At 37.6% G+C, this 25,522-nt stretch overlaps 1 protein-coding gene across 1 annotated transcript in view; it reads right to left on the bottom strand.

Moving 5' to 3' along the window:
• SVEP1 (sushi, von Willebrand factor type A, EGF and pentraxin domain containing 1) overlaps positions 1 to 25,522 on the bottom strand; it is a 207,484-nt gene that overhangs the window by 108,802 nt on the left and 73,160 nt on the right. Inside the window, exons 6-10 of the mRNA XM_003810882.7 lie at positions 20,191 to 20,370; positions 16,194 to 16,391; positions 13,969 to 14,087; positions 6,761 to 6,890; positions 699 to 806 (exon numbers count right to left, since the gene is read on the bottom strand). Of these exons, the coding sequence (XP_003810930.3) occupies positions 699 to 806; positions 6,761 to 6,890; positions 13,969 to 14,087; positions 16,194 to 16,391; positions 20,191 to 20,370 (735 nt within the window). The remainder of the gene's footprint in view (positions 1 to 698; positions 807 to 6,760; positions 6,891 to 13,968; positions 14,088 to 16,193; positions 16,392 to 20,190; positions 20,371 to 25,522) is intronic.

The raw sequence follows: 25,522 nt of genomic DNA, 5'->3' as shown, positions 1-25,522 counted from the left end.
TGTTGGGCATTCCGTGTTGCTTAGCCTACTAGTAGAAAATAAAAGATTTAATTTTATGTAGTAACATAGAAATAGTAGATTCAACAACCCCATTAAATTAAGGCTTTTTTTGACAAACAACTGATTTTCTCAAAGTCCTTTGAGATGTCCTACAAAGCAACTAGGCAATAGGTAAGTCTGCTACGACATTGGGACTTAAATTAAGAAATTAGTTAATTTGCATTTTTTGTTGTTTTCTGAGTTTTACTGAAACCCTTAAAATAAACTTCAGTTGTATTTGCTTAGTTTTTTTCTACTTTCTTATGACCTTTTATAATTTTATTTGTCAAGTATTTAAGAACTGAGTCTGAATATATAGATGTGCAGTAGAGATGCCGATAAAATGCATGGTTTATACCTCTAGAGCAACATAAGCTTGGAGACTAAAGAAATTCATTAGCACCCTGCTAGGTACAACACCTAGTGCAGGTTCAACAAATGCCCATGAAATACTGAATTAGGAAAACTCTCATTGATAGGTAAGATTGATAATGTTAAATTATAATTATTCTAGCATTAAAACATGTTAACTTATATAATTATTCATTCTCCCTAGACAGTTGTTATTTGCTTTTTCTCTTTTATCCCATTAAAAAGCTTTTTAAAATAAAAAAGAATTCATTGCTACTATGCTGACAACAAAGTCCTTGTCACCTCACCTGAGTTGTCTGAGAACTGAGGCTCATCCCAGCTTGCAGCATGTACCTTCTCTGAGACCTGGACGGGAGGTGGAGATCTGCACCAGTCTATGACAGGTGGTTCTGCATCTGAAGAACATGAAATCAGACAAAGAAGTCACAGCTGATATTCACAAACGATGAGGAGGTTTTCAAAAGAGAACTGAAGTCGGCTTGTGCTGGCAGACAGCCTTGAGCTTGCAAGAAACAAGGCTGACTCTGTGGCTCCTGTGATATCTTTTCCCTGATCTCCAACACCAAAGGAAAGAGCTGTTTTTGCTATACTTCCCCCATCTGTTGAAGAAAAAAATGCCACCTTTCTAAAATCACCTTGGTCACAAGTGTGTGAAAGGCAATTCCTGATGTGGTGGGCATTTGAATTGTGGGTTCTGTCCACGGTCGTTGAGCTGACCCAACTGGAAGGGAAGAGAACCATTCCAGACAAGCTGAAGGAATGAAATGACCACATCTGTCATTCCCATGATGTTCCTCTTATCTGAAGGGTCAAGACAAGGGCTAATAGATGGCTAAATAGAAGGACCATGGGCCAGAGATCTGAGTTATGTTGCAGAATAAGCAAGATGTTAGTGTGAGTGGGCTATTGCTGGGAGGCTAGGAGGTTATGTCCAGAGGTGGAACGTTGGAGCTAAAGATTTCTAAGGTTGACAAATTCTAGATGAAGACAAAGAAAAGAGTGGGAACCCGGAAGTGAGGAAAGGAGAGAGAGTATGAAAGCCACAGCAGAAGTTAAAGCACTGGGAGTCTGTGTTGCTGAGCACTGGAATTCTGGCTGAAGGGTGGATGTGAGGTGGGGTGAGTGAGCCAGGTTTCAAAGCCATGATTGAATGTGGTGGAGTTTTTAGGATGTCAGTAAAGAACAATAAAGTGGGTGTATAATCTAGGCAATACCATTCAGGACATAGGCACAGGCAAAGATTTTATGACAAAAACATCAAAAGCAATTGCAACAAAAGCAAAAATTGACAAATGGGATCTAATTAAACTAAACAGCTTCTGCACAACAAAAGAAACTATTATCAGAGTGAACAGACAACCTACAGAATGAGAGAACACTTTTGCAATCTATCCATCTGACAAAGGTCTAATATCCAGAATCTACAAAGAACTTAGATTTACATGAAAAAAAAACCATTAAAAAGTGGGCAAAGGACATGAACAGACACTTTTCAAAAGAAGATATTTATGCGGCCAACAAACATATGAAAAAAAGCTCAATATCACTGATCATTAGAGAAATGCAAATCAAAACCACAATGAGATACCATCTCACGTCAGTCAGAATTGTGATTATTAAAAAGTCAAGAAACAACAGATGCTAACAAGGCTGTGAAGAAATAGGAATGCTTTTACACTGTTGGTGGGAATGTAAATTAGTTCAACCGTTGTGGATGACAATGTGGTGATTCCTCAAAGACCTAGAACCAGAAATACCATTTGACCCAGCAATCCCATTACTGGGTATATACCCAAAGGAACATAAATCATTCTATTACAAAGATACATGCACGTGTATGTTCATTGCAGCATTATTCACAATAGCAAAGACATGGAATCAACCCAAATGCCCACCAATGATAAACTGGATAAAGAAATTGTGGTACATAGACACCATGGAATACTATGCAGTCATAAAAAGGAACAAGATCAGATCCTTTGCAGGGACATGGATGGAGCTGGAAGCCATTATCCTCAGCAAACTAATGCAGGAAGAAAACCAAACACCGTATGTTCTCACTTATAAGTGGGAGTTGAACAATGAGAACACATGGAAACAGGGAGGGGAACAACACATACTGTGGCCTTTCAGGGGTTGGGGGAGAAGGGGAGCATCAGGATAAACAGCTAATGCATGCAGGGCTCAATACCTAGGTGACGGTTTGATAGGTGCAGCAAACCAACATGGTACACATTTACCTATGTAACAAACTTGCACATCCTGCACTTGTATCCTGGAACTTAAAATAAAATTAAATTAAAAAGAGGGTGTATAGAAAGTAATTTTAATTTAATTATACATTTTATACATCTGAAGTGTTCTTATTACATGCCTTTGAGGTTTGAGGGAGATAGCAAAAACATTATTTTTCTGATTTTGTAGGTGAGGAATGTTAGTTAGACAAGTCAAACTTAAGAAACTTGCTTGAGGTCAGTAAGCTATTAAATTGTAGCCACAAGCATTAAGACCAAGTATTCCTATCCAAGATATATGCAAATACATACTCTGAAATTAACTGAACTGCACCTGTGAGAATATATGGATTCCCATTTTAAGCCAAGTCTCATGAACATATGTTCAATTTTTGTCTTTTCCTCATGTTTGTTATTAGTGCAGACCTTAGGTTTATTATTTCACTGTAGACCAGTGATGCAGTTTATTATTTCACTGTAGACCAGTAAACTCTGTAGACCAGTGATGCAGTCTCTTTTGCTCATGTTTGGATCTCCACTAGATAGCACAGCATCTGGCCTATAACAGGTGCTCAAAACAAGTTGCTGGATAAAGGATAAAGCAATGCTCATAGCAGGTAAGTGTACTTTGAGAATGCTGAATCAAGTCAATTCATAGCTAAATTTACAAATCCAGCAGTATTTACTATTTTGCCAAAAGAAATGACAATTGAATATTCAAGGATTTTCTGGGCATATCTGATTTTATTCAGACATTTTAAAGTTAAATCACAGGTGCAAGAGGGCAGTAAGGCTCAGTCAATTACTGTCAAAAGAATTGGAGGCGCCAGCAGATGTACTGTCTCCAAAGGAGAGGGACAGCCCACTTCAAAGCAAGTGAGACAATACTCTGTGGCAGCCAAGGAGAAGCATTCCTGGCTTGACTCTCATTTATCATAAGGGTGACACCAACACCCTGAAGAAAATAAGAAAAATGTAAGCTTTGGTGTATTTTCTTTCTCTCTCTCTCTCTGTCCCTTTCTGTCTGTCTCTCTCACTCCCTACATCCCTCTCTGCTTCTGCTTCCTTCTTCCCCTGCTTCATCTTCCTTCTCCTTCCTTCTCTTTCTCTCCCTCTCTCTCTTTCTTTTTTTAGATGGAGTCTCTCTCTGTCGCCCAGGCTGGAGTGCAGTGGCATGATCTTGGCTTACTGCAACCTCCGTCTCCCGGATTAAAGCAATTCTGCTTCATTCTCCTGAATAGCTGAGAATACAGGTGTGCGCCACCACACACAGCTAATTTTTGTGTTTTTAGTAGAGACAGGGTTTCAACATGTTGGCCAGGCTGGTCTCGAGCTCCTGACCTCAGGTGATTCACCTGCCTCGGCCTCCCAATGTGCTGGGATTACAGGTGTGAGCCACCACGCCTGGACCTTCTCTCTCTCTCTCTGTCTCTCTCTTTGAGACGGAGTTTTGCTCTTGTTGCCCAGGCTGGAGTGCAATGGTGCGATCTCAGCTCACCGCAACCTCTGCCTCCCAGGTTTAAGCAATTCTCCTGCCTCAGTCTCCCGAGTAGCTGGGATTACAGGCATGTGCCACCACACCTGGCTAATTTTGTATTTTTAGTAGAGATGGGGTTTCTCCACATTGGTCAGGCTGGTCTGGAACTCTCCACCTCAGGTGATCTGCCTGCCTTGGCCTCCCAAAGTGCTGGTATTACAGGATGAGCCATCACACCTGGCCCTCTCTCTTTTAGAATTTGGGAATTCAGTTAAAGTCTAGTAGTCACTCAAGTACACATTTCACATTTCACTATGCTGACTCTTCATTATGAAAAATTAAAACTTGGCAAACTCCTGAACCACATTTCCAAGTCTAAAATCACTGTGTCAGATTTTTGAGAATCCAACATATTTTTCATGCAAATGGTAAAGCTCATGTTTAAAACAACACTGAAAAAGGAATTTTTAAAAACTAAGCATTGTGAAATAGTCTGATTTTTACTGGATTTCTTTCATCTACTTTTACCAAAACCTGTAATGTATAGGGTAAGGAACCAGTTTAATATATGTTAGTTATTTCAATAAGTTATGTAACATTTTTAAAACAAAATGAATTTAACATAGTGAATTTTAAAATAAACATAAGAAAAATAGACCTGAGATAAATGTTGCAAAATGTCAGTATGTTGTCATCTAGCTTTCACACAGAGCTTAAAGTATGGTAGGCACTAGATCAAGTGGTTTATATATTATTGCAAATTAAAAATCTCACAATGAGGTAATACATTCATTACTTTTATTTTTGGATAAAGAAATTGAGGTATAGAGCAGGAACTGGTCCCCTTGACTTTAAGTGGTGGAGATGAACATGAACCCAACCAGCTTGGGCTCAGAGTCCATGCTCTTGTCCACTACAGATTGCTATGTAGCCTACCTCTCCATGTATTTTATTTTGGTAATGAGCAGAAGACCAATTGAGAGATGATACGGTAAACCAGGCTCAAAAGATTTCAAAGGACTGATCCGCAGCAGTGGTTCTGAGGATGGAGAGAATGGGACAAACTTCAGCGATATCAAGTAGGTGAAACCAACAGCACCTGATACCTTCTTGGATATTGGTGAGAGGGCAGGGAGTCAAGCATGATTCCAAGGTTTTCGCTTGGTAGCTAGGTGGTTGGCTGTGTCCTTTTCTGAGCTAGGAAATAATTTAGGTTTAGGTGAGTTTGAAATGCCTGTGAGACATTAATATGGGGAAAGTCCAGGAGGCTTTCAGAGTCCAGTTTGGATTCCAGAAAAGAGATTCGAACTGGAAATAGGAATATGGGAGTTGTTGGTTAACAAAATCACTCAGGAAAACTACAGAGAGAGATAGAGAAGACCAGGGCTGAAACCCTAGAGAAGATCAACATTTGAGAATTAGCCTGAGGAAGAGAAGCCTACAAAAGAGATAAAGAAGGTTAGGTAAAAATAATGGAGGGAAAACAAAGACGGGAAAGACTAACATCAAAGAAGCTAAGGGAAGGAAAAAGTTTTGGTAAGAAGTGTGTGGTTAATAATGTAAAACGTAGCTGGGTGTGGTGGCTCACACCTATAATCCCAGCATTTTGGGAGGCCAACGTGAGAGGATCACTTGAGGCCAGGAGTTTGAGATCAGTCTGGGAACACAGTGAGACCTTGTCTCTACAAAAAAATTTTAAAAAAACAAAACAAATTAGCTGGGTGTGGTGGCACATGCCTGTAGTCCCAGCTATTTGGAAGGCTAAGGCAGGAGGACTGCTTGAGCCTAGGAATCTGAGGCTGCAGTGAGCTATGATTGTGGCACAGCACTCACTCCAGTCTGGAGGACGGAGTGAGACCCTGTCTCTGAAAAAAATTAAATAAATGTAAAATATGAGGAAAGATTATGTAAAATTAGGACCAAAAAGTGTGCAGAGTAACACCAGAGATCATTGGTGACTTTGATGACAGTAGTTTATATGAGTGAAGGGGATAGAAGCCAGATTTGGGTGACTCAGAATAAATGGCAATTAAGCAGAAAGACATGGCAAGCATTGGGAACTTTCATGTGGGCTCATATGGGAAGAAATCAAAGAGAAGTGGTAATAGTTAAAGGGTTTGTAGGTTTCAAACGGGGAGTGCTTTGAGCAAGTTTCAATGCCAGTTGGAAGAATCAGTGACAAGGGAGTTGTTGATCATAAAGGAGAAGTGGTCTCTGGGGTTCTGGATTGCTTTCATAAACCTGCCCAAATGATTCAATGAAGACTTACTGTATTAGTCTGTTCTCATGCTGCTAATAAAGACATACCTGAGACTGAGTAATTTATAAAGGAAAGAGTTTTAATGGACTTACAGTTCCATATGGCTGGGGAGGCCTCACAATCATGGCAGAAAGCAAAGAAGGAGCAAAGCCACGTCTTACACAGTGGCAGGCAAGAGAGCACGTGTAGGGGAACTCCCCCTTATAAAACCATCAGATCTTGTGAGACTTATTCACTATCATGAGGACAGCATGGGAAAGACCCACCTCTATGATTCAATTACCTCCCACTGGGTCCTTCCCACGACACATGGGAATTATGGGAGCCACAATTCAAGATGATGTTTGGATGGGGAAACAACCAAACTATATCACTTACCAATAACCTTGATATGGAAAATGCAGCTGGCCTGGTTGCCGGATAGGTCAGTTGCCGTGTATACGATAGCAACATCTCCAATTGGGAAAAGGTAAGGTGGGGTGAAAGCTGGATGAACGTGGACTGACACCTATTGGAGATACACAAATATTTTGAAAGTTAATGTCAAAAGTGCATTTATTCTTTTCTGATTTATATATTATTAGTAATGTTAACAATGATACAATATTTCACAAAGAGGAAAGGAAAAAGGCACAGCTTTCCGGCATATTTCTTTCCAGATTATTCTATTTACGTGATTTATAGAATTGGCACACATATGAAATGTTTCTCCTTGTTTTTTAAACATAATACCTTCAAACATCTTTTATGCTCTTATGTAGTCCTTAAAACTTAAGATGACTCTTAAATGTTTCCATAATGTTCTGTAGAATAAATATAAGATAATTTAAGAAAAATCTGTTGAAGGACATTAGTTTGACCCAAACATTTCCATTATAAACAGTTTTGAACAGATAATTTAAACATATTTTTTCTTCTTCTTTTCTTTACTGATGCATAATAGATGTACATAGTTTCAAGGTACATGTAATAATTTCACACATTCATATAGTTTATAAAGATCAAATCAGTGCACTTCAGATATCCATCACCTTAAATATTTATCTTTTCTTTATGCTGGAACCTTTAAAATTCTTCTCTTCTAGCTATTTTGGAATATACGATCGATTATTGTAAACTATGGTCACCCTACTGATCTACGTAAGACAAGGTCTTATGACTTCTATCAAAACATGTATTCCTACCCATTAATTCTCTTCTCTTATCTCTCCCTCCCCCACCTTTCTTGGCCTCTGATAACAACCAGTCTACTCTCTATCTTAATGAGATCTACTTTTTTTTTAGCTCTCACCTGAGATATTTGTCTTTCTGTGCTTGGCTTATTTTGCTTATTTATTATTTCCTTGTAATAGAGTTCCATGAACAGAATTATTAAACCCAACCATTAACATTTTATTAGTAGATAATATAAAACTTATTTCCAAATGCATGGTAACAATTCATATTCCCACTGTCAACCACATTTTCTGATCTATATTAAATATCATCAATTTTTGGTAAGTCAAAAATCTGGTACCAGGTCATTGTTTTAATGAACTGTTTCTTAATGCCATATGCTAAGATTAAATTCTCAAGTTTGCATGTATTATATTTTTTACTTCTTGAATTGTACGTTTATTTTCTTCATCCATTGAAAATTGATAAATTTCCTTTTCACTGTAGTTTTAAAAATATTTCAAATAAGATTAGAAAGCTATTCATGAAATGATTTGATAAGCATCCAAATATATTTGATGGTAGTTTTTTTTACGATTTAAACTATAATTTGGAAATATATTTTCTGTGTGGTCTGATTTGAGAGTATAACTTTACATCTTAAAAATCACTCACTGATTCCCCTTTATGATATTTTAAAATCCATCTATTATGAAGTAGTACTGCACCATTCTGTTTATTTTTATTTCATTAAATATTTTGATTTCTAATAGACCCAGTTGTTTCTTATTATTCTTTTCAATACTTTAATCTAGGTATTCTTCTACTTTCCATTACAGAATCACTTTTCATGCTCAAAAATATATTAACAGTACCTTTGAAATACATTTATTCTATAAATATTTTGCTTTTTTTCTTTCAGAAAAACTAGAATGAAACATTTTGTTTTTTAATCTACAAATATGGCATGTATTTCTGTTTGATTTCATTATTTCACCTGCCAATGTTTTATATTTTCCTTTAAGGTGCCATTTACCCTTCTTTTTAAATAGAAACCTAAATATTTTACATTTTATCTTGCATTGTAAGTAGAATCCCTTTTTAATCTATTTTAGTAACCTATTACTATATATAGCATTACATATTTTATAGAATGGGGTGTGTGTGTGTGTGTGTGTGTGTGTGTGTGCGTGTGTGTGAATTTATCTGTATCTTGGTAGTCAAATAGTTATTTTGCTCCAGGAAATTAAATCAGGGATACAAAGAGTAAGTTTAAAAGTCTCATTCAGGACACAGAGGAAAACTTAGAGTACAAATCATGGAATAGATAATAGACATACAGAATAGAAATTAGAGATATAACTTACGAATCATCAGTGTTCCTAAAAAAACAGAATGAATGGAATAGGAAAAATGTTCTAAGATATAGAAGAAAACTTTGATTTGAAGAAAGCTATGACTGTACATAAAAAGGACTCTTGATGTGCCAAAGTTGATAAAGAACAATCATCACTTAAACAAATCCCAGATAACTTAATGTACAACAAAAAATTCCCACAGCATTCAGGAAGAAAAAAAACAGATTATCTAAAAAAAGATAATAATCAGCATATATTATCTTTCTCTTAGTCATTAAATGCTAGTCTGGAAATAAAAGATGTTCTTGTACATGCAAAGGCTTAATAAATATACCACCTGTATATACTTTTTCTGAAAGAATGGATTTTGAACCTACCAAATGAGATGAATCACAACAAATCCCTCATGAGAGAGAAAAGTCATGGTGTGAAGAACTGTCAGCAAACACCAAAACTATGTAAACACATACTCATTGTGAAAAATTGTGGTTGTTAGGATTCGAGTGTTATCAAAGATTTTTGGAGGGATGTAAAAAAACTATATTAATTAATCTATAATAAATTAGAATAAGAATCCCAGATTATATCAACAAACTATAAGCGGCTGAAAAGTTAAACTGATAATTTACTCCTTTTACTTGGGTGAAATGCAATAGATACTCTTATTTTTTTTGCCACAGATAATTGGGTAATGAAAGGCTTATGCATGTTTTTAAAACTTTATTAAAAAGACTATATTCCTTCCATATATAATTGCAGCTACAGTCCTAAAGTTGAAGATTATAAAGGTTAAGTAATCGCATATTCTAAAGAGAGCTCCTAAGAATGGAAAAATCGCCAGGAGGCTGACACAGCAGTGGCTGGATATATATATTTCATATATATATATATGAAATAGGAGAATTGACTTGGGTAGAGTGTTGGGATATTTCCCGTCTTCTCCATGGGGCAAGGAATGGGGAGGAATACTGCCTTAAACCAAGTGGCAGGGCTTCAGACAACCACTCATAGAACATTGGCAGGGGGCAGGGGGTGCCCACAGAAAAGGGAGACCAGCATCCCATTCCCAGGCTGGATGCTTGCTGGGCAGAAGAAATCCATAGATTCACCCCAATGTGAGGAGTGCTGGGTGAGGCTGACACCCATGCCTTGGAGTTTAGGGGCACATATGAATGTAGACAGGTGGCTGCAGCTCTCCTGGTGAATTTTGAAGGCAGGAGGCTTATTTGAGCAATATGGACAGACTGGGAGGAAGGCTGTTCTGAAAATGTGTCAGCCTGCACTCCCAGTTTTTGGCATGGTGAAGTGACATAGGCTGAAAGAGGAGATGGTAGTACTTGAGTTGTTCTGCCCTACACTCTGCTCTAGGGGTTTTGAGAGGTTGTGGGATGTATGACAGGGCTTGGAGCTAAGGGGAAGGGCAGCAGAGGTCCTGCCAGAATGCACCTTCATGGCAGGGAACTGTAAGGGGTTGGGGAGGGGGTGGTGCTTCTACAGGGCCTCCTGCAGAATGTGCACATGGACTGCACAAGAGAGATAATTTTTTTTTTTGCTTCTCAGAGTGCATCAGCAATACAGAGAGGGCCACACAGCCTTAAACAAATGAAAGACTTTTGAACCTTTCCTCAAAAATACTCCTTTCCCAGCTGTGTTCATTTCCTATTGTTTCCATAGCAAATTCCTAAAAATGTGGCAGCTTAAAACAACAAAAAATGGGCCAGGCACGGTGGCTCATGCCTGTAATCCCAGCACTTTGGGAGGCCAAGGCAGGAGATCACTGGGTCAGGAGTTCGAGACCAGGCTGGCCAACATGGTGAAAACCCATCTCTACTAAAAATACAAAAAATAGCTTGACATGGTGGCACTTGCCTGTAATCCCAGCTACTTGGGAGGCTGAGGTAGAAGAATCGCTTGAACCTGGGAGGTGGAGGCTGCAGTGAGCCGAGATCATGCCACTGCACTCCAGCCTGGGGACAGAGCAAGACTCTGTCTCAAACAAACAAACAATCAAAAAGCAAAAAACAAACAAAAACAACAAGAATGTATTATCCTGTGGTCTTATAGGTTAGAGACACTGATGGGTCTTACAGGGTTGAAATGAAAGTGTTAGTAGGGCTGAGTTCCTTTCTGGAGGCTCTGAGGGAGAATCTGCTTCCTTGCCTCTTCTAGCTTTTAGAGGCTGCCTGCATGGTCCTCCTCCTCTAGCTTCAAAGCCACTGATGGCAGATTGAGTCCTTCTCTCTGCACATCTCTCAAATCCTTCTGTTATAGCATCGCTCTGTAACCACAGCTGGGAAAGGTACTTCTCTTTTAAGGACTCATGTGATTAAGTTGGATTCACCTGGATAACCCACGCTAATCCTCCCATCTCACAGTCCTTACTTTCATCACATCTACAAAGTTCCTTTGCTATGTAAGGAAACATATTTGCAGGTTCTAGGGATTAGGACAAGGATATCTTTGAGGTAGCCATTTTTCTGTTTATCCCACCAGCCCTGACCCTAGAGAGGCCAGAGACAGAGACGGGGAGGCATAGAAGGGGGAAAATAGCATCAATTGCTCCTCTTTCCTCAAGTCAGTCAGGCCTCCTCTGAGCCGCAAGAGGAAAAAGCTTTGAAGTGGATACAAGATTCAAGCTTTTATTTAGACAGCAAGACTCTTCTTTTTAATCCTTGAAAGTGGTTTTTAATTATGGAAAGAACTATTGGTATACCCTAGAGCAACCAAAGCTTGTGACTGTAGAATAATGGTTATTTTCTATTGGTGCCTTTCCTAGTTCAGACTATTCAATATCAGTTACACAATTATAGTTTTGATTGCACTGTACATATAATTTAGCATCTTACTTTTCTACCAAGAAATTTCTTTTTTTGGAAATTTTCTGAAGGAATAATCAGAGACAAAAGACAAAGACTTAGTACAAGGATGTTCATGACAGCATCGTGAGTTCTTTCTTTTTATTCTTTCTTACCCTGCTTTGAGTTCATGTTCTATTATTACAATAAATATAGTGGGGTTTTTTCCCCAATTGTCTAAACTGCCTTCTCTGTCTTTTTTTTCTTTCAAACCTCTACATTATAAAGAAACCCAATTATTTACTTTTTTCAGGCCTACGCTAGAGAATCACATCAATTTTGGAGAAATTCACACAGTAGTGCAGATTAATCTCTCTATAAGTTTATGATCACAAAACTCAAATGGACCCCCAACTGTAGCCAAATAATCCTAGTATATTTCTCTGGTCTGTTCACTCTCCTTCTCAGAATGAGTTTTTCAAAACTTCTCAATTCTCCTAAAACTTCAAAACTCTCTTACTTATTCCCTTTAGTTACGCTTCAGGTTTGATCACTTTCTGAACAGAAGCCATTCACAATGAATTGCCCCCTCTTTTCCTTGTATATTCAACTTCTCCATCTCAATTGGTTCTCTCCATTTCTATTTTTATTCTTTTAAGCACATTCAAGTTCTTCCCCCATGTAGTAGGCTGAATAACGGCCCCCCCAAAGATCATCCATGTTCTAATCCCTGGAACCTGTGAACACGTTACCTTACATGGTAAAAGGGACTTAGCAGACATGACTAAATTAAGAATCTTAAAATTAGGAGATTCTCCTGAGTTATCCAGATGGGTTCAATGTAATCTCAAGGGTCCTTATAAGGGGAAGGCAGGAGGGTCAGAGTGAAAAGAAAAAGATGTGGTGGAAATATCACACATGAGAGACTGTTCAACACACAAACCACTTAAAGTGCATTCAGCCCTAGAAATCACATTTGCCCTTTTCAAATCAGATTTAAAAGCTACCTTGATTGTAAGTATATTCAACACAATGATCAGAACAGCTATTTTTTCTATGTTGCGCTCTGCATCCCCCCCGCCGCCCCCAGTGTATCCTGATTGGTACAACTTATATATATTTACAGGTAAGTGTAGAAATAACATAATATTTAAGTGCATCTTAATGTATATGAATACTAACCATGTACATATAAGAGGAAGTAAAATTCCTAAATGAACTATTTTTCTAACATCTGATGGATTATTTCAAGCTACTATATACAAAGAAAATTAAAATACTGTGTTCTGAATAATGCTGGATTTAGACAAGCTTGAAGAAGAAACACCAATGCTATCTCTTTCTGACTGAAAAATACACAATCATTTTGGGCCCATATTTTAAAAGATAGGTTCATAAATAGCAATTAGGATTGAGTCCACATCTTTTCTTTTCTTAAAAGATCCTCAGAACCTAGTAAAGGGCAAAGAATTCTTCGTCAAGTAATCTTACTGGCTACAATAATACAACAAATCCATAGAATGAAAAGTTTCTGGTTTTGAGGATTTTATCTGAGATTTCTAATTAAAAATTCAAGGTTGATCATTATTCTGTCAGATGCCGCATTCACATTTACGAGTAGAGTTCATACACAAAGAGTATTGTGATGGTTAATATTGAGCGTCAACTTGATTGGATTGAAGGATACGAAGTATTGTTCCTGGGTGTGTCTGTGAGGATGTTGCCAAAGATTAATATTTGAGGAGGACTGGGAGAGGCAGACCCACCCTCAGTCTGGGTGGGCACCATCTAATCAGCTGCCACCTTGGCTAGAATAAAGCAGGCAGAGGAAGGTGAGAAGAGCAGACCTGCTGAGTCTGCCAGCCTTCATCTTTCTCCCGTGCTGGCTGCTTCCTGCCCTTGAACATCAGACTCCAAGTTCTTCAGCTTTTGGACTTCTGTACTTATATCAGTGGTTTGCCAGGAGTTCTTGTGCCTTTGGCCACTAACTGAAGGCTGCACTATCGGCTTCCCCACTTCTGAGGTTTTGGGACTTGGACTGACTTCCTTGCTCCTCAGCTTGCAGATGGCCTATTGTGGAACTTCACCTTGTGATGGTGTGAGTCAATAGTCCTTAATAAACTCCCTTTCATATATACATCTATCCTATTAGTTCTGTCCCTCTAGAGAACCCTAATACAAGTATTATCATGAGCATATTAGTAAGTCTTCAACACACATATCTGCAGTATATTTAGAATTCATTTGAAAAGGATGCACATAATTGCACAAACCTTACCTTTTCACCAGAGTTGTCTTTAGCTGTTGGAATCTGCCAGGTAACATTGGCAGAATCTTGCTGTTCCAGAGTCTTAGCCTCTATGTCCTTAGGACAGTTGATTTGAGGAGCCTCCACGTCTAACTCAGAAAATACACAAGTAGATTAATACACTGATATGTGGTCCTAGATCATTTAAGGAAGAGGTACAAATCTAGTTATATTAATACACTGTGACACATTTGTACATCCCAGTTACTGATTGTTCGGAATCTGCACCCACCTGCTTTCCTGATCATTTATCTCAGCATGGCTTACGAGCCCAATCCTGAACTAGTACCTATTGACCTCTTAGCCTCATTTCTTCCTTTTCTCCTACAGGAATTCACTCTCCACATTGAGTTACTGTCAGGCCATTGCCTTTCTTTTACCTGGGCCCTTACCTATGTTCTTTTATTTGCCTGAATTAGTGCCCTCTTCTCCCTTTACCTGGATGTCTAGTCCTTGCTCTTGAACAGGCTTAGACACAGCTCCTCAGGAAGCTCTTGCTGATTCTCCAGGCCCATTTGAGGTCCCCACTCCACAAGTTCCCATAGCCCTCTGGATTTCCCAACCATAAAACTCAACAAGCTATTTTGAAATTGAATTTTCTCCCCCAATAGAATTTAAGTTATTTGAAGGTCAGGATGTCTTGCCCCACTGTCTTATATGGTACCTGACATATCATAGGAGCTTGAGAAATATTTTTTGAATGAACTAAATTAAAAAATGTTGACTGTGACAGGAAGAAACTACACTTGAAAATGAGGCTGTCAAGTAGAATTAACTAGCAGAAACTGAAACGTACTGTCAAAGCAAGCAACAAATTAAAGCCAATGATATTTTTTACTTTATACTATGGTGCTGAATTAGACGTGCTAACGTTACACAGATGCACGCCAGTTATGGTAGTGCTTAAGCTTTTGTTATATGATAAAATACATCTTTTATTTTAATTTATGTTAAATTAGGTCTTCTGTAACTTCTGGCTGAATATATCTGAATTGATCTCATTGTGTCTCATGTCTTCTTGTTTCTTCAAAATTTAATTCAATTTATATTTTCTCTTTCTCAAAGGGGCTTATACTTGGACAACTCTCTCCCACAGGAACACATAATAGCATATTAACTCTGAAAAAATGTTTTAAAAAGTATTTGATTTTTCATTCATGCTTAAACAATAGCTTGACTGGACCTGGAATCTAAAGTTTATATTTATTTGCTCTCCATATCCTGTACACATTGCTACATTTCCTTGTGGCATTTAAAGTTGTAAATGAAATAGGTAACGTGAGTCTAATTCTTGTTTCTTTTGTGCAATTTCTTTCTTTCTCCATGAAAAGTTATTTAAGATTTTTCCATTAACTCTGCAACTCAGAAATTTCACTAGTAGTAGTCAAAGTATGCCAACCTAACACTGAGGAGTTATCTGTGGTCTAAAGGATTAAGCCACTCTCTAGCTCAGAGAAATTTTCTTCTCTTGGTAGAGAAATTTTTCTCCATCTCCTCTCCTCTCTCCTTCTGGAACTCCTTATTAAATGGACATTGGGGTTTTTCCTTCTGCCACTGGCATCCCTCAACTTCCATCTTTTTGGTTTGATCAATTGGGAAATTCAAGCACTTTCTTTGTTTACTCATTCAGTTCTCCATTGTGAGGAAACTCTCAGTTTGGTCTTTTAAATTACTAATATAGTTTTCAACAGCATTCCTTCCATTCATCTGCCCTTGTCCTTCTCTTAGAGATAGGACATTTTTTACTTCTAAGAACTCTTTTCTGTTTTCAGTAACTCCTTTTTCATAGCGGTCTGCTCTTGTTGCAGAGAAAATGGCAATGTCCTCTTGTGAATGGAATGTGATGCCAGGTTTCAAAGTGCTGATAGCTTCTTTTTGAAAATCAATTCAGTCTCACCTGCTTTATATAGACCAAGACTTCCCTAAAGATTTTAGTCTTATGGAAAACTTACCTGATTTTCAGCTCTACTATTTTCCTTATTTGTGTATTTCTTCTGTCATTGTCTGGCATTTTGTAATCAGATTTTGTAAATCCACCACTTTGAACCAGAAATCCTCATAGAGGATATTGGGGTAGCACCTACCATATTATCATGGGTTTGCAGCAAAAGTTGCAAAGAAGGATTGTCCTATACTGCACCCATATGGCATTATTTAAAAATTTGATTTTTAGCCTGACTAGTGTAGAGACCTACCTTTACACACAGCTGCCTGAACTCCGACATTCCATTTTCCAGACGTGGTACATCTCAGCATTTCTTTGACTCCAGATAAAATGAACCCTTGGCGGCAACTTACATAGCAGATCGTCCCAAATTTGGCTGGCTGCTTGCCACAGTTGTGGGGGGATATGATGACATCTTTGGGCGTCTGAAAGGTGGAACAGTGGCGCTCTACGGTAGGGAAACAGAGAGAATGTTATTTGTGTTCCCACAAATTGGAAATGCCATGGATTCTTTTTACTCAAGAAAAATACAATTATGCTGCCTTAGGATTTATGTAAATTGCTAAATGATAACTATATATGACATTGAATGTATAACATATTGTAAATAATGCTAACCTATACCTCTTTAGTTATCTTTTGCTATTTTTGCCAGTGCATCAAAACTTTCAAAAACTTCTGATATTTTAATTAACACTGATTTTGACTTTTATCATTTGCTTGGAGCACATTCATTTAGTTAGCAGAATATTATTTTATGGCTTAGAAGTAGAAAGTCATAAATCGAATTCCATATTTCATGGATTAAGTGATATATTCAGCAATCTCTATTTTATGAGCTTTTTGGTGCTATTTTTAAGCAAGCATATAATGAGAAAAGTTTCTAATAGCCTTCCTAAAATCACTGTTATATTTAGGGCCTTGACCTTGAATGCTATATTTAGCACAGAAAAAGAATAGCAGATGAATTAGGCAGAATGCAGATGGAATGGAAAATCAAGGCTAGGACTTAATACAGGGAGTGCATGTGAGGGGGCAGCGTGTGCATACACCCATAGGCACATTTGTTTTTTGTAGTAGAGAATCTACTGGCAGCATTACTCACATCTTTAGTCTCTATTTTCCATGTTATTGGAATAGCTGAATAAATAGCTAACATTTATTCAGTACCTACTATGTGCCAGGCATTATTCTAAGCACTTTGCATGTATTATTTAATCATATGCTGTAAGAAGTATTCCAACTTACAAATGAAAACTGAGCACACTAGTAACTTTCCTAAAGTCACCATGCAAGTAAGTGGCAAAATCTGTGTGCTACTAAACACTCCACTATCATACTTCCTCCATGAAATAATTTCTTTCCAAACTGTGCCAGCAAAAGCCATTTTTTTTTTCCAAGAAATGGTTTGTCTCTTTATTTCTGCACGGTGTGAACTGCATGCCATCCCAGACCTCCTAGTCTACTTTGATCAACAGGAAAATCAAAGCCAAATTTGTGGTTCGACGATAATGACAATGTGGGACTCAGTATCCTTTATTTACAGCTGGGCCTATATAAAGTAAGAAAATTATCCTTTTGGCTGTCAAAGTTGTTGAAAATTTTATTCTTTTTTTATTGTTTGTTTATGGTACTTTCGGTGAGCGTGTCTTTAACTTTTATATAGTCTAATCTACTGAGTGTTTTTCTTTTTGAAGTATTCCATTGCTTTTATGCTTAGTAAGTTCTGAGACTGGTTAGCATTCACTTACATATGTTAAATACATTCTCTTCCAGGTTGTAATGGTTTTATCTTTTACCTTATCTTTAAAATCTAAGAAGAATTTATTTCTGTGTTCAGTGTGAATTGAAAACATACAGGAAACTTTATTTTGTTTTGTTTTTCACAAGGAGCTAGTCAAATTTCCCCTATGATCAGTTAAATAAATTTTTTTTCCCTCAACTGACCTGTGATACTTCCATAATTGTAATCTGTATGGCAATCCTTGCATATTCTTAATCTTTGCAGATTAAAAAAGATTTGAAAACCTGATAGAGCTACTTTCTATTTACTATTCCTATTGCTCTTCCTTTTCAAACTGATTTTAGTGATTGTTCATTACAATATTTTTCTAGATGAACCCTAGAATCATTCCCTAATTCCAAAAGAAGGGCAAAAAAGAAAATCCCTTTTAAGCTATTGAATGAGTATGCATTCAGTGTAGTACATATATATGTAATGCATATATATGTAATGTGTTAAGTTCTTTCCTTATGTTAATTTGGAAAGAACTTAACATAAATATATGTACTATATATTAATATAATTAATATACATATATAAATTATAAAATTATAATACATATATAAATTATGTAGTAATATAATATATACAAATTAATATAAATAATTTATATATAAATACATAATTTGGAAAGAACTTAACATTTTGAAAACATTTTATATAAATATTAAAATGTTCTTTTCATCTCTCGGTAACATTTTTCTGGTTTGCTTAATACAGGTTCCACACGTTTCTATTTAAGGTTATTCTGACATATTTTATATTTTCCATAGATCTTTTGAATGTCATATTTTACCATATGTTCTGTTTATCATTGTATATAGAAAAGCTGTTTATTTTTCTTTATTTTTTCTAATGTCTGCTGGCAGATAAATTTGCTATTTTAATGACTTTAATGAGCTCTCGTTGATTAGTAGATTCATTCTATTTTGTTGTTGGGGGGGCGGGCTTGTAGTCTACAAATGATGATGATTTTCAATCCCAATATCTCTAATCTCATAATTTCTTACAAGAGCTAAAGCTTAGAGAATAGTACTAAACAATGTGAGTGTATTTTTCTTTTGCCAAATTTGATAAGACTGTCTATATTGTTTCTCCATAAGTGGCTGCAGATTTCAGATTGATATTTTTTATTGAGTTATATCAATACGAGTTTTAAAACATTTTACTGAAAATGTGTTTTAAATGATAATGAATGAATTTTTATCTTCTACTAAGCAACCATACAATTTTCTTCCAATTTGCTATAATGAAGTAATTTATTATATTGATAGATTACTTAATTTTAACTCCTTTTTGCAATCCTAGAATAAACTCTACTTGATTGGCAGACTATTTTCTTTTTTCAGTGTGGGTTGCTAGTATATTTGTTTTTACAGCTTTTACAGACCAACGTAATGTTGGTCTATAATTTTCTATCTTTTTTGGTAATAATTGTCAGGTTGACAATTAAATAATAATACTTCAAGAATATGAATTGGCTGGCTTTCCATTATTTAGGCCAAACTATATGGTATGGAAAGTTCTTAGAATTTTTTTTTTTTTTTTTTGGACAGAGTTTTGCACTGTCGCTGGGGCTAGAGTGCAGTGCTGTGATCTCGGCTCACTGAAACCTCTGCCTCCTGGGTTCAAGAGATTCTCCTGTCTCAGCCTCCTGAGTAGCTGGGATTACAGGCATCTGCCACCACACCTAGCTATTTTTTAGTATTTTTAGTAGAGACAGCGTTTCACCGTGTTAGCCAGGCTGGTCTGCAGCTCTGACCTCATGATTTGTTCACCTCAGCCTCCCAAAGTGCTGAGATTACAGGTGTGAGCCACCTTGCCCGGCCAGAAAAATTCTATTTTTGAATTTTTCTTACTTATATTTTAAATTCTATTTTATTACTTTATTTAAAGCTTTGCTTCTTAACCATTCTACTGCATCCCTTCTCCCTTTATAGTTCTTTTTCATTTACTTAAACAATTCTGGTTATATCCTTCTTTCAATTTTCCTTGCAGTTGTTTTATTTTCCTAACTTTTCAGTTGAATGTTCAGTTATTTTTATTTGTTCTTGTTTAATAATAAAGCAATTTTTAAGATTCACTGGTTCCTAATTTTGTCCTTCCATTAATAAGGTAAATGTAAAACATGTTTAACAAAGCAAGGGTATTATGAGGCATTTGCGTTTTAAAAAAAATCCATCCAAATTGGCCTCAATTAAAACTAAGAAAAAAGGCATGGTCATTTGAAGGTATAAACTTCTGTGAGTTAGAAAACAGAATTCATTGTAGAAGTTCCTTTACTAGTGGAGAGGAGTAAGACAACACATTTGTTTTTGTATCTGTAACACCTGCACCTGTACATGTGGATATGTATTTATACTCATTACCAGCTAGTGTTTAGTTTTAGGTCTTCACAGAATACTGGAGAAATCAGAGCAGAGGAAATGAATCACTCAAGGCATTACACCTTCTAGAAACTTACCCACACACCGGGGTTCTGGCCCATCCCACTGGCTGTTTCCTTGACAAGTAAGCTTATCACTGCCTTCTAGTCTGTACCCTTCATCACAGGCAACCAAACATGTTGTCTTATATAACATTTCCCTTGTAGAACAGCTGATGTGGCCATGTTTCGGCTGGCGGAGATGAGGACATGTTCTTACTATGTAAAATGAAAGCAATTAGATCACATTTTGCTAAATAAGGATAAAAATAATAATTACAAGTTTAGCAATGTCTGCACATTGCAAGCAAGACAATTTTCTTTTCTTAAAATAGCAAACGATACATAATACACCACCATTTTTTGAGTTCTTATGGGACAATTGAAAGTTCATGTTTTACCAAATGCATTGCCTAAATAATATCATCGCATGCAGCCCTCTGCCCATAGGTGGGAAACTTAACCTGTCTAAGAGGCCTGGCCCTACATGGAAGATGGTAACTGTAGATTAGAGGTGATCAAAAAAGGGAGGTACCTGATGCTCTCAGCTGGGCCTTTCCTGTGATTTTTCAGGCTACATTCCAACAAAAGGAAGTGGTATTTTCCAGGACAGAGTTTTCAGGTTCATGATCGACTTGGTTCTTAGACCTCATGGGCATATCCTAGGCCTTCTAATAGTGTTAGCCTCTGCAAAGCTACCCAACTTCTGCCATCTTCGGTTGTGGTATTCTACTGTCCAACCCCAGTTCTTGTTCTTCCAGCTTTTTCACTTCTCCTTCCCACAAATATTCCTGCCAATCATAGCTCATGATGCGAATCTTGACTTATGCATTAACATCAGTTTATTTTTGCTGCTGTGGTAGAGGCTTATAGTTGCCCACCCAATAGCCATTCTCACCAGTTTTATTAAGCATAGTAATATGCCCAGCTAAAAGATTACCTCAACTCTCTACCTCAACTAATGAGAGCCCATAATATATAGCTGAGATTGAGCAGGACTTCTGGAAAGCTTTTTATTATTTTATTTTATTTTATTTTATTTTGTTTTGTTTTGTTTTTTGTTTTTGAGATGGAGTCTCACTCTGCTGCCCAGGCTGAAGTGCAGTGGCGTGATCTCAGCTTACTGCAAGCTCCACCTCCTGGGTTCACGCCATTCTCCTGCCTCAGCCTCCCGAGTAGCTGGGACTACAGGCGCCCTCTACCACGCCCGGCTATTTTTTTTTTTTTTGAATTTTTTTATTAGAGATGGGGTTTCATTGTGTTAGCCAGGATGGTCTCGATCTCCTGACCTTGTGATCCGCCAGCCTCGGCCTCCCAAAGTGCTGGGATTACAGGCGTGAGCCACCGCACCCGCCCTTGGAAAGCTTTTTAAAGGGGGCTGTCTCAATTGAGAGAGTACTTCTTTCCCTTCCCTACTTCCTTCTCCTTTTCTTCCACAATACAGACATGAGGAATGGTAGCCCAGCATACTAGAGTATAAGTATATGATACTGTGGGAACATATCATGCACCATGATGGTATAGCAAAAAGCATAGGAAGTCTGGGTCTCTGATGACAGTGGAGCTATTACACCAACTTTGGATTACCTACTTCTGTCCTTGTTTTAGTTAAAAGAAAAATGAAGCCTTAATTGGCTTAACACATTGTTATTTGGGTCCCTGATACCAGCTATACACAATTTCTAATTCCTTCTGCCCAGCATTTGGGTCCTTGATACCAGCTATACACAATTTCTAATTCCATCTGCCCAGCATCCATTAACTCTTCCTTTGTTAATTTTTTAGGGAAAGATCTTCCCCCTTTCTTGGATCATGGGATGTGTGTGTGCTCCAAACGTGCTCGGGGTAGAGCATGTTATCTAGGAGCACATTTCCCCGGCCAGAGAAGTGAGCAGGCACAACTGGTGACATGGTTTTCTTCATCTTCTTGGAATTCACCATGAGAAAGCAGTAGGAAGGATATTCACTAAACTGCGGATGCTGAAAACGCCCCCATACCTCAGCCAGCCTCAACATCACCATCAGAAAAAGTGCCACGAGTTATCCAGAGAAACCTGCATTTCCGCGCTTCTGCCACCTTTGAGTCTCTGTCCTCAACATTACATCAGAGAAGCTACCAGAGAGCACTCACACTGTTCCAGCCTCTGCAGGTTCCCCAACGATGTCTGTGTTCTGAGTTTTCCTGGTAAGAGTCTCCAACTGCCCACTCAAACCTAACAATGTATGTTAGAGTCCATTTCCATTGATTTCATCATGCCCTCTATTCCTGTTGATGGCAATCACTTAGAAAGTCCAAGGCTCTATAGTTATCCCTCATCCACCAGGGTTATCCACATGCAGCTGTGTTCCAAATCTATCCCCATAGACCCTTGGACCTGCCCCCTAGAATAACGATGGGTTTCAGTTAATCCCCTCATATCCTAAACTTCCTTTTGAGCAACTTTTCCTTCACTTGATTGCCCTAATAAAAATCATATTGTCTTCTGTAACAGGGACTGGAGGTGAGGAGGTGTCTCTGTTGCTCCTGATTGTCTTCCCAGATCATTCTCTCTCCTTCCTTCCTAAAAACTTCCAGCTCCTTTGAAGTATCATATTATATATCCAATATCCTTTTTTAAATTCTCTCTCTCTCTCCTTTCTCTTTTTTCTCTCTCTCTTTCTCTCACACACACATATGCCCACACCTTAGTGACTTCCTTATCTATGTAAATGATCATTCCAGTATCCTGGAGTTATATTCCTGATCTCTTATTTTCTTTTCTCTCTTTTTTTTTTTTATTATACTTTTAAGTTCTGGGGTACAGGTGCAGAACATGCAGGTGTGTTACATAGGTATACACATGTTATGGTGGTTTGCTGCACCCATCAACCTGTCATCTACATTAAGTATTTCTCCTAATGTTATCCCTCCCCTAGTCCCCAACCCTCTGACAGGCTCCAGTGTGTGATGTTCCCCTCCCTGTGTCCATATATTCTCATTGTTTAACTCCCACTTATGAGTGAGAACATGCAGTGTTTGGTTTTCTGTTCTTGTGTTAGTTTGCTGAGAATGATGGTTTCCAGCTTCATCCATGTCCCTGCAAAGGACATGAACTCATCCTTTTCTATGGCTGCATAGTATTTCATGGTGCATATGTGCCACAATTTCTGTATCCAGTCTATCATTAATGGGCATTTGGGTTGGTTCCAAGTCTTTGCTATCGTGAACCCTAGAAGAAAACCTAGGCAGTACCATTCAGGACATAGGCATGGGCAAAGACCTCATGACTAAAACACCAAAAGCAATGGCAACAAAAGCCAAAATTGACAAATGGGATCTAATTAAACTAAACAGCTTCTGCACAGCAAAAGAAACTGCCATCAGAGTAAACAGGCAACCTACAGAATGATCTCTTCTTTTCTAATGATCATATCCTTCACCTTATCTCAGCTTATACCATTGCCATGCCCTCTAGACCTCGCTGTCACCAGTCCAAGTTTCCTAGTCTCTGACAATCACCTCTTACCTTCTGGGATCACTCCTTCAAGTGCTTCAATCCATCAGTTCCCACACCCTCCAGGAGCCTCTGATCTATCATCTTCCGTAGTCTCCTCTTTAGAGAAAACCCTCTTGAAAGAGTTTATAATCTTGTCCTACACTTCTTGTCCTCTAGTTCTAACTTAGACTCTCTCCAATCAGGGTTTCCAAGCAGGGGAAGGAGGGAGGAGCATAAAGGAGAAAGGAAAAGCCGTGAAGAAGGGAGGGGAGAAGAAAGGAAAGAGAAAGGGAGGGGAAACATAGGTGGAGGAGATGAAGAGGAGAGGAGAGGAGAAGAGGAAGAGCAGGGTGAGGGGAAGGGGAAGTCAGAGCAGGAAAGGAGTAGGGGTAGGGGAAAGAATAAATAGGGAAAAGAAAGAGGAAGATGGGGAAGCTGTCAAGACCCATAGAAAATGCACTCTCAGTCAGAAGGCATGCACATTTCAGTCACGAACAGAGATTGGAGAGGAAAAAAGAGTTGGTGCCTGTTAAATATGCCAAATGATGGGGACGTATATTCATCTTGATAGATTATAGATAGAACCTACAAGCATTGGACATCGTACAAAAGACAGAAATAACCCCTACAAAAGAATAAAGTTCAGTTTCCTCTCAGAGAGCTCTTATAACGATCTCTAAAGATTTTTGAACAAAACATTTGGGACTCAAGAATTTTGTTGAGACTCCGGGTGGGATATATTTTTTCTTCTTCTACTTTTCTGCATTTGCCAATTGTTCATACCATGCATATATTTAGTTACGTCAAAGACAACCTTAAAATACCAGGAAAGGAAGCTGGGGGCAAAATGTTCAAGTGCATATTCAATTGAAGTCATTGTTTGAATTTATTCTACAATGAACCCATTCAAATTATATTAATCAGCAGAGCATAAGTATTGTGTGCATTAAGTAAAAGTTTAGGATCCATTACTCCTTAGAGAAAATGCAAGAGTTAGATTAGAGATTAGATCATAAGCCCTAGCCTCTTTTATCCCTGGAATGGCTTGGACCAAAGTCAAGTATTAATAAAAAATGATCCGAAACATTTTGCCTTCCGTGTTTTAATTTTTCCTGAATGTGCCCATTATGCAAATAGAATCTTTATTGTGTCTATCAAGTGCATGAAACATCTTGTCTTCTGCATTTTGACTTTTATTGAGTGTGTCCTTCATGTGTATCACAAGGCAAAGTATGAGGTGGGACTAAAAGGTGAATCAGATAAATTCTGATGTATAAAATTTGGAAAACCATATTAAACAATGTTTTGGCTTCAACAAACTGCCAAGATGACTCCAGCTTTCCTAACCGGAGACAAAATGGATTTATTACTGATAATAAATTAGAGTCGGTGCCTCATATAGATGCAAATTATACTGCTTCTCAGATGTTTGTATTAATAAACTTCCATTGCTCCCCACTGAAAACAAAACATATGCAATAATTCCTATTTATTCCTTAAACATTTCACTCAAGAATGAACACTTAATACCATTTTAATAGGTACACACTTCTTAAAGAATTTTCAACTTATATTTTTTTCATTTCAACATGCCGAAAAATCCTGCAATTAATATTTCTTGACTTACATTTATGTTATCACAATTCCTAAATATTTATTTGGTCTTTTTAGAAAATAGCAACTTAGACTTTTAAGAGAAAAGTCTACTTGTAGTAGACAATGTAAGAAGCTACTCTGGTTCCCATCTTAAAGACTAATCAGATTTTTTTTTTCCAGGCACGTGCTTCCTGTTAGTCTCCAAATTGTGATATCTATTGCTGAAAATAAAATAAATCTGATGTTAAATGTAAGGTTCTCATTGGTTGAACCTTTTTTCTCAGGTTTAGTTAGTTAAG

Source organism: Pan paniscus, chromosome 11, assembly GCF_029289425.2.
Source record: "Pan paniscus chromosome 11, NHGRI_mPanPan1-v2.0_pri, whole genome shotgun sequence".
NCBI lineage: Eukaryota > Metazoa > Chordata > Mammalia > Primates > Hominidae > Pan > Pan paniscus.
Note: the sequence above shows the minus strand (reverse complement) of the source record. Positions and strands in the feature narration are given on the sequence as shown.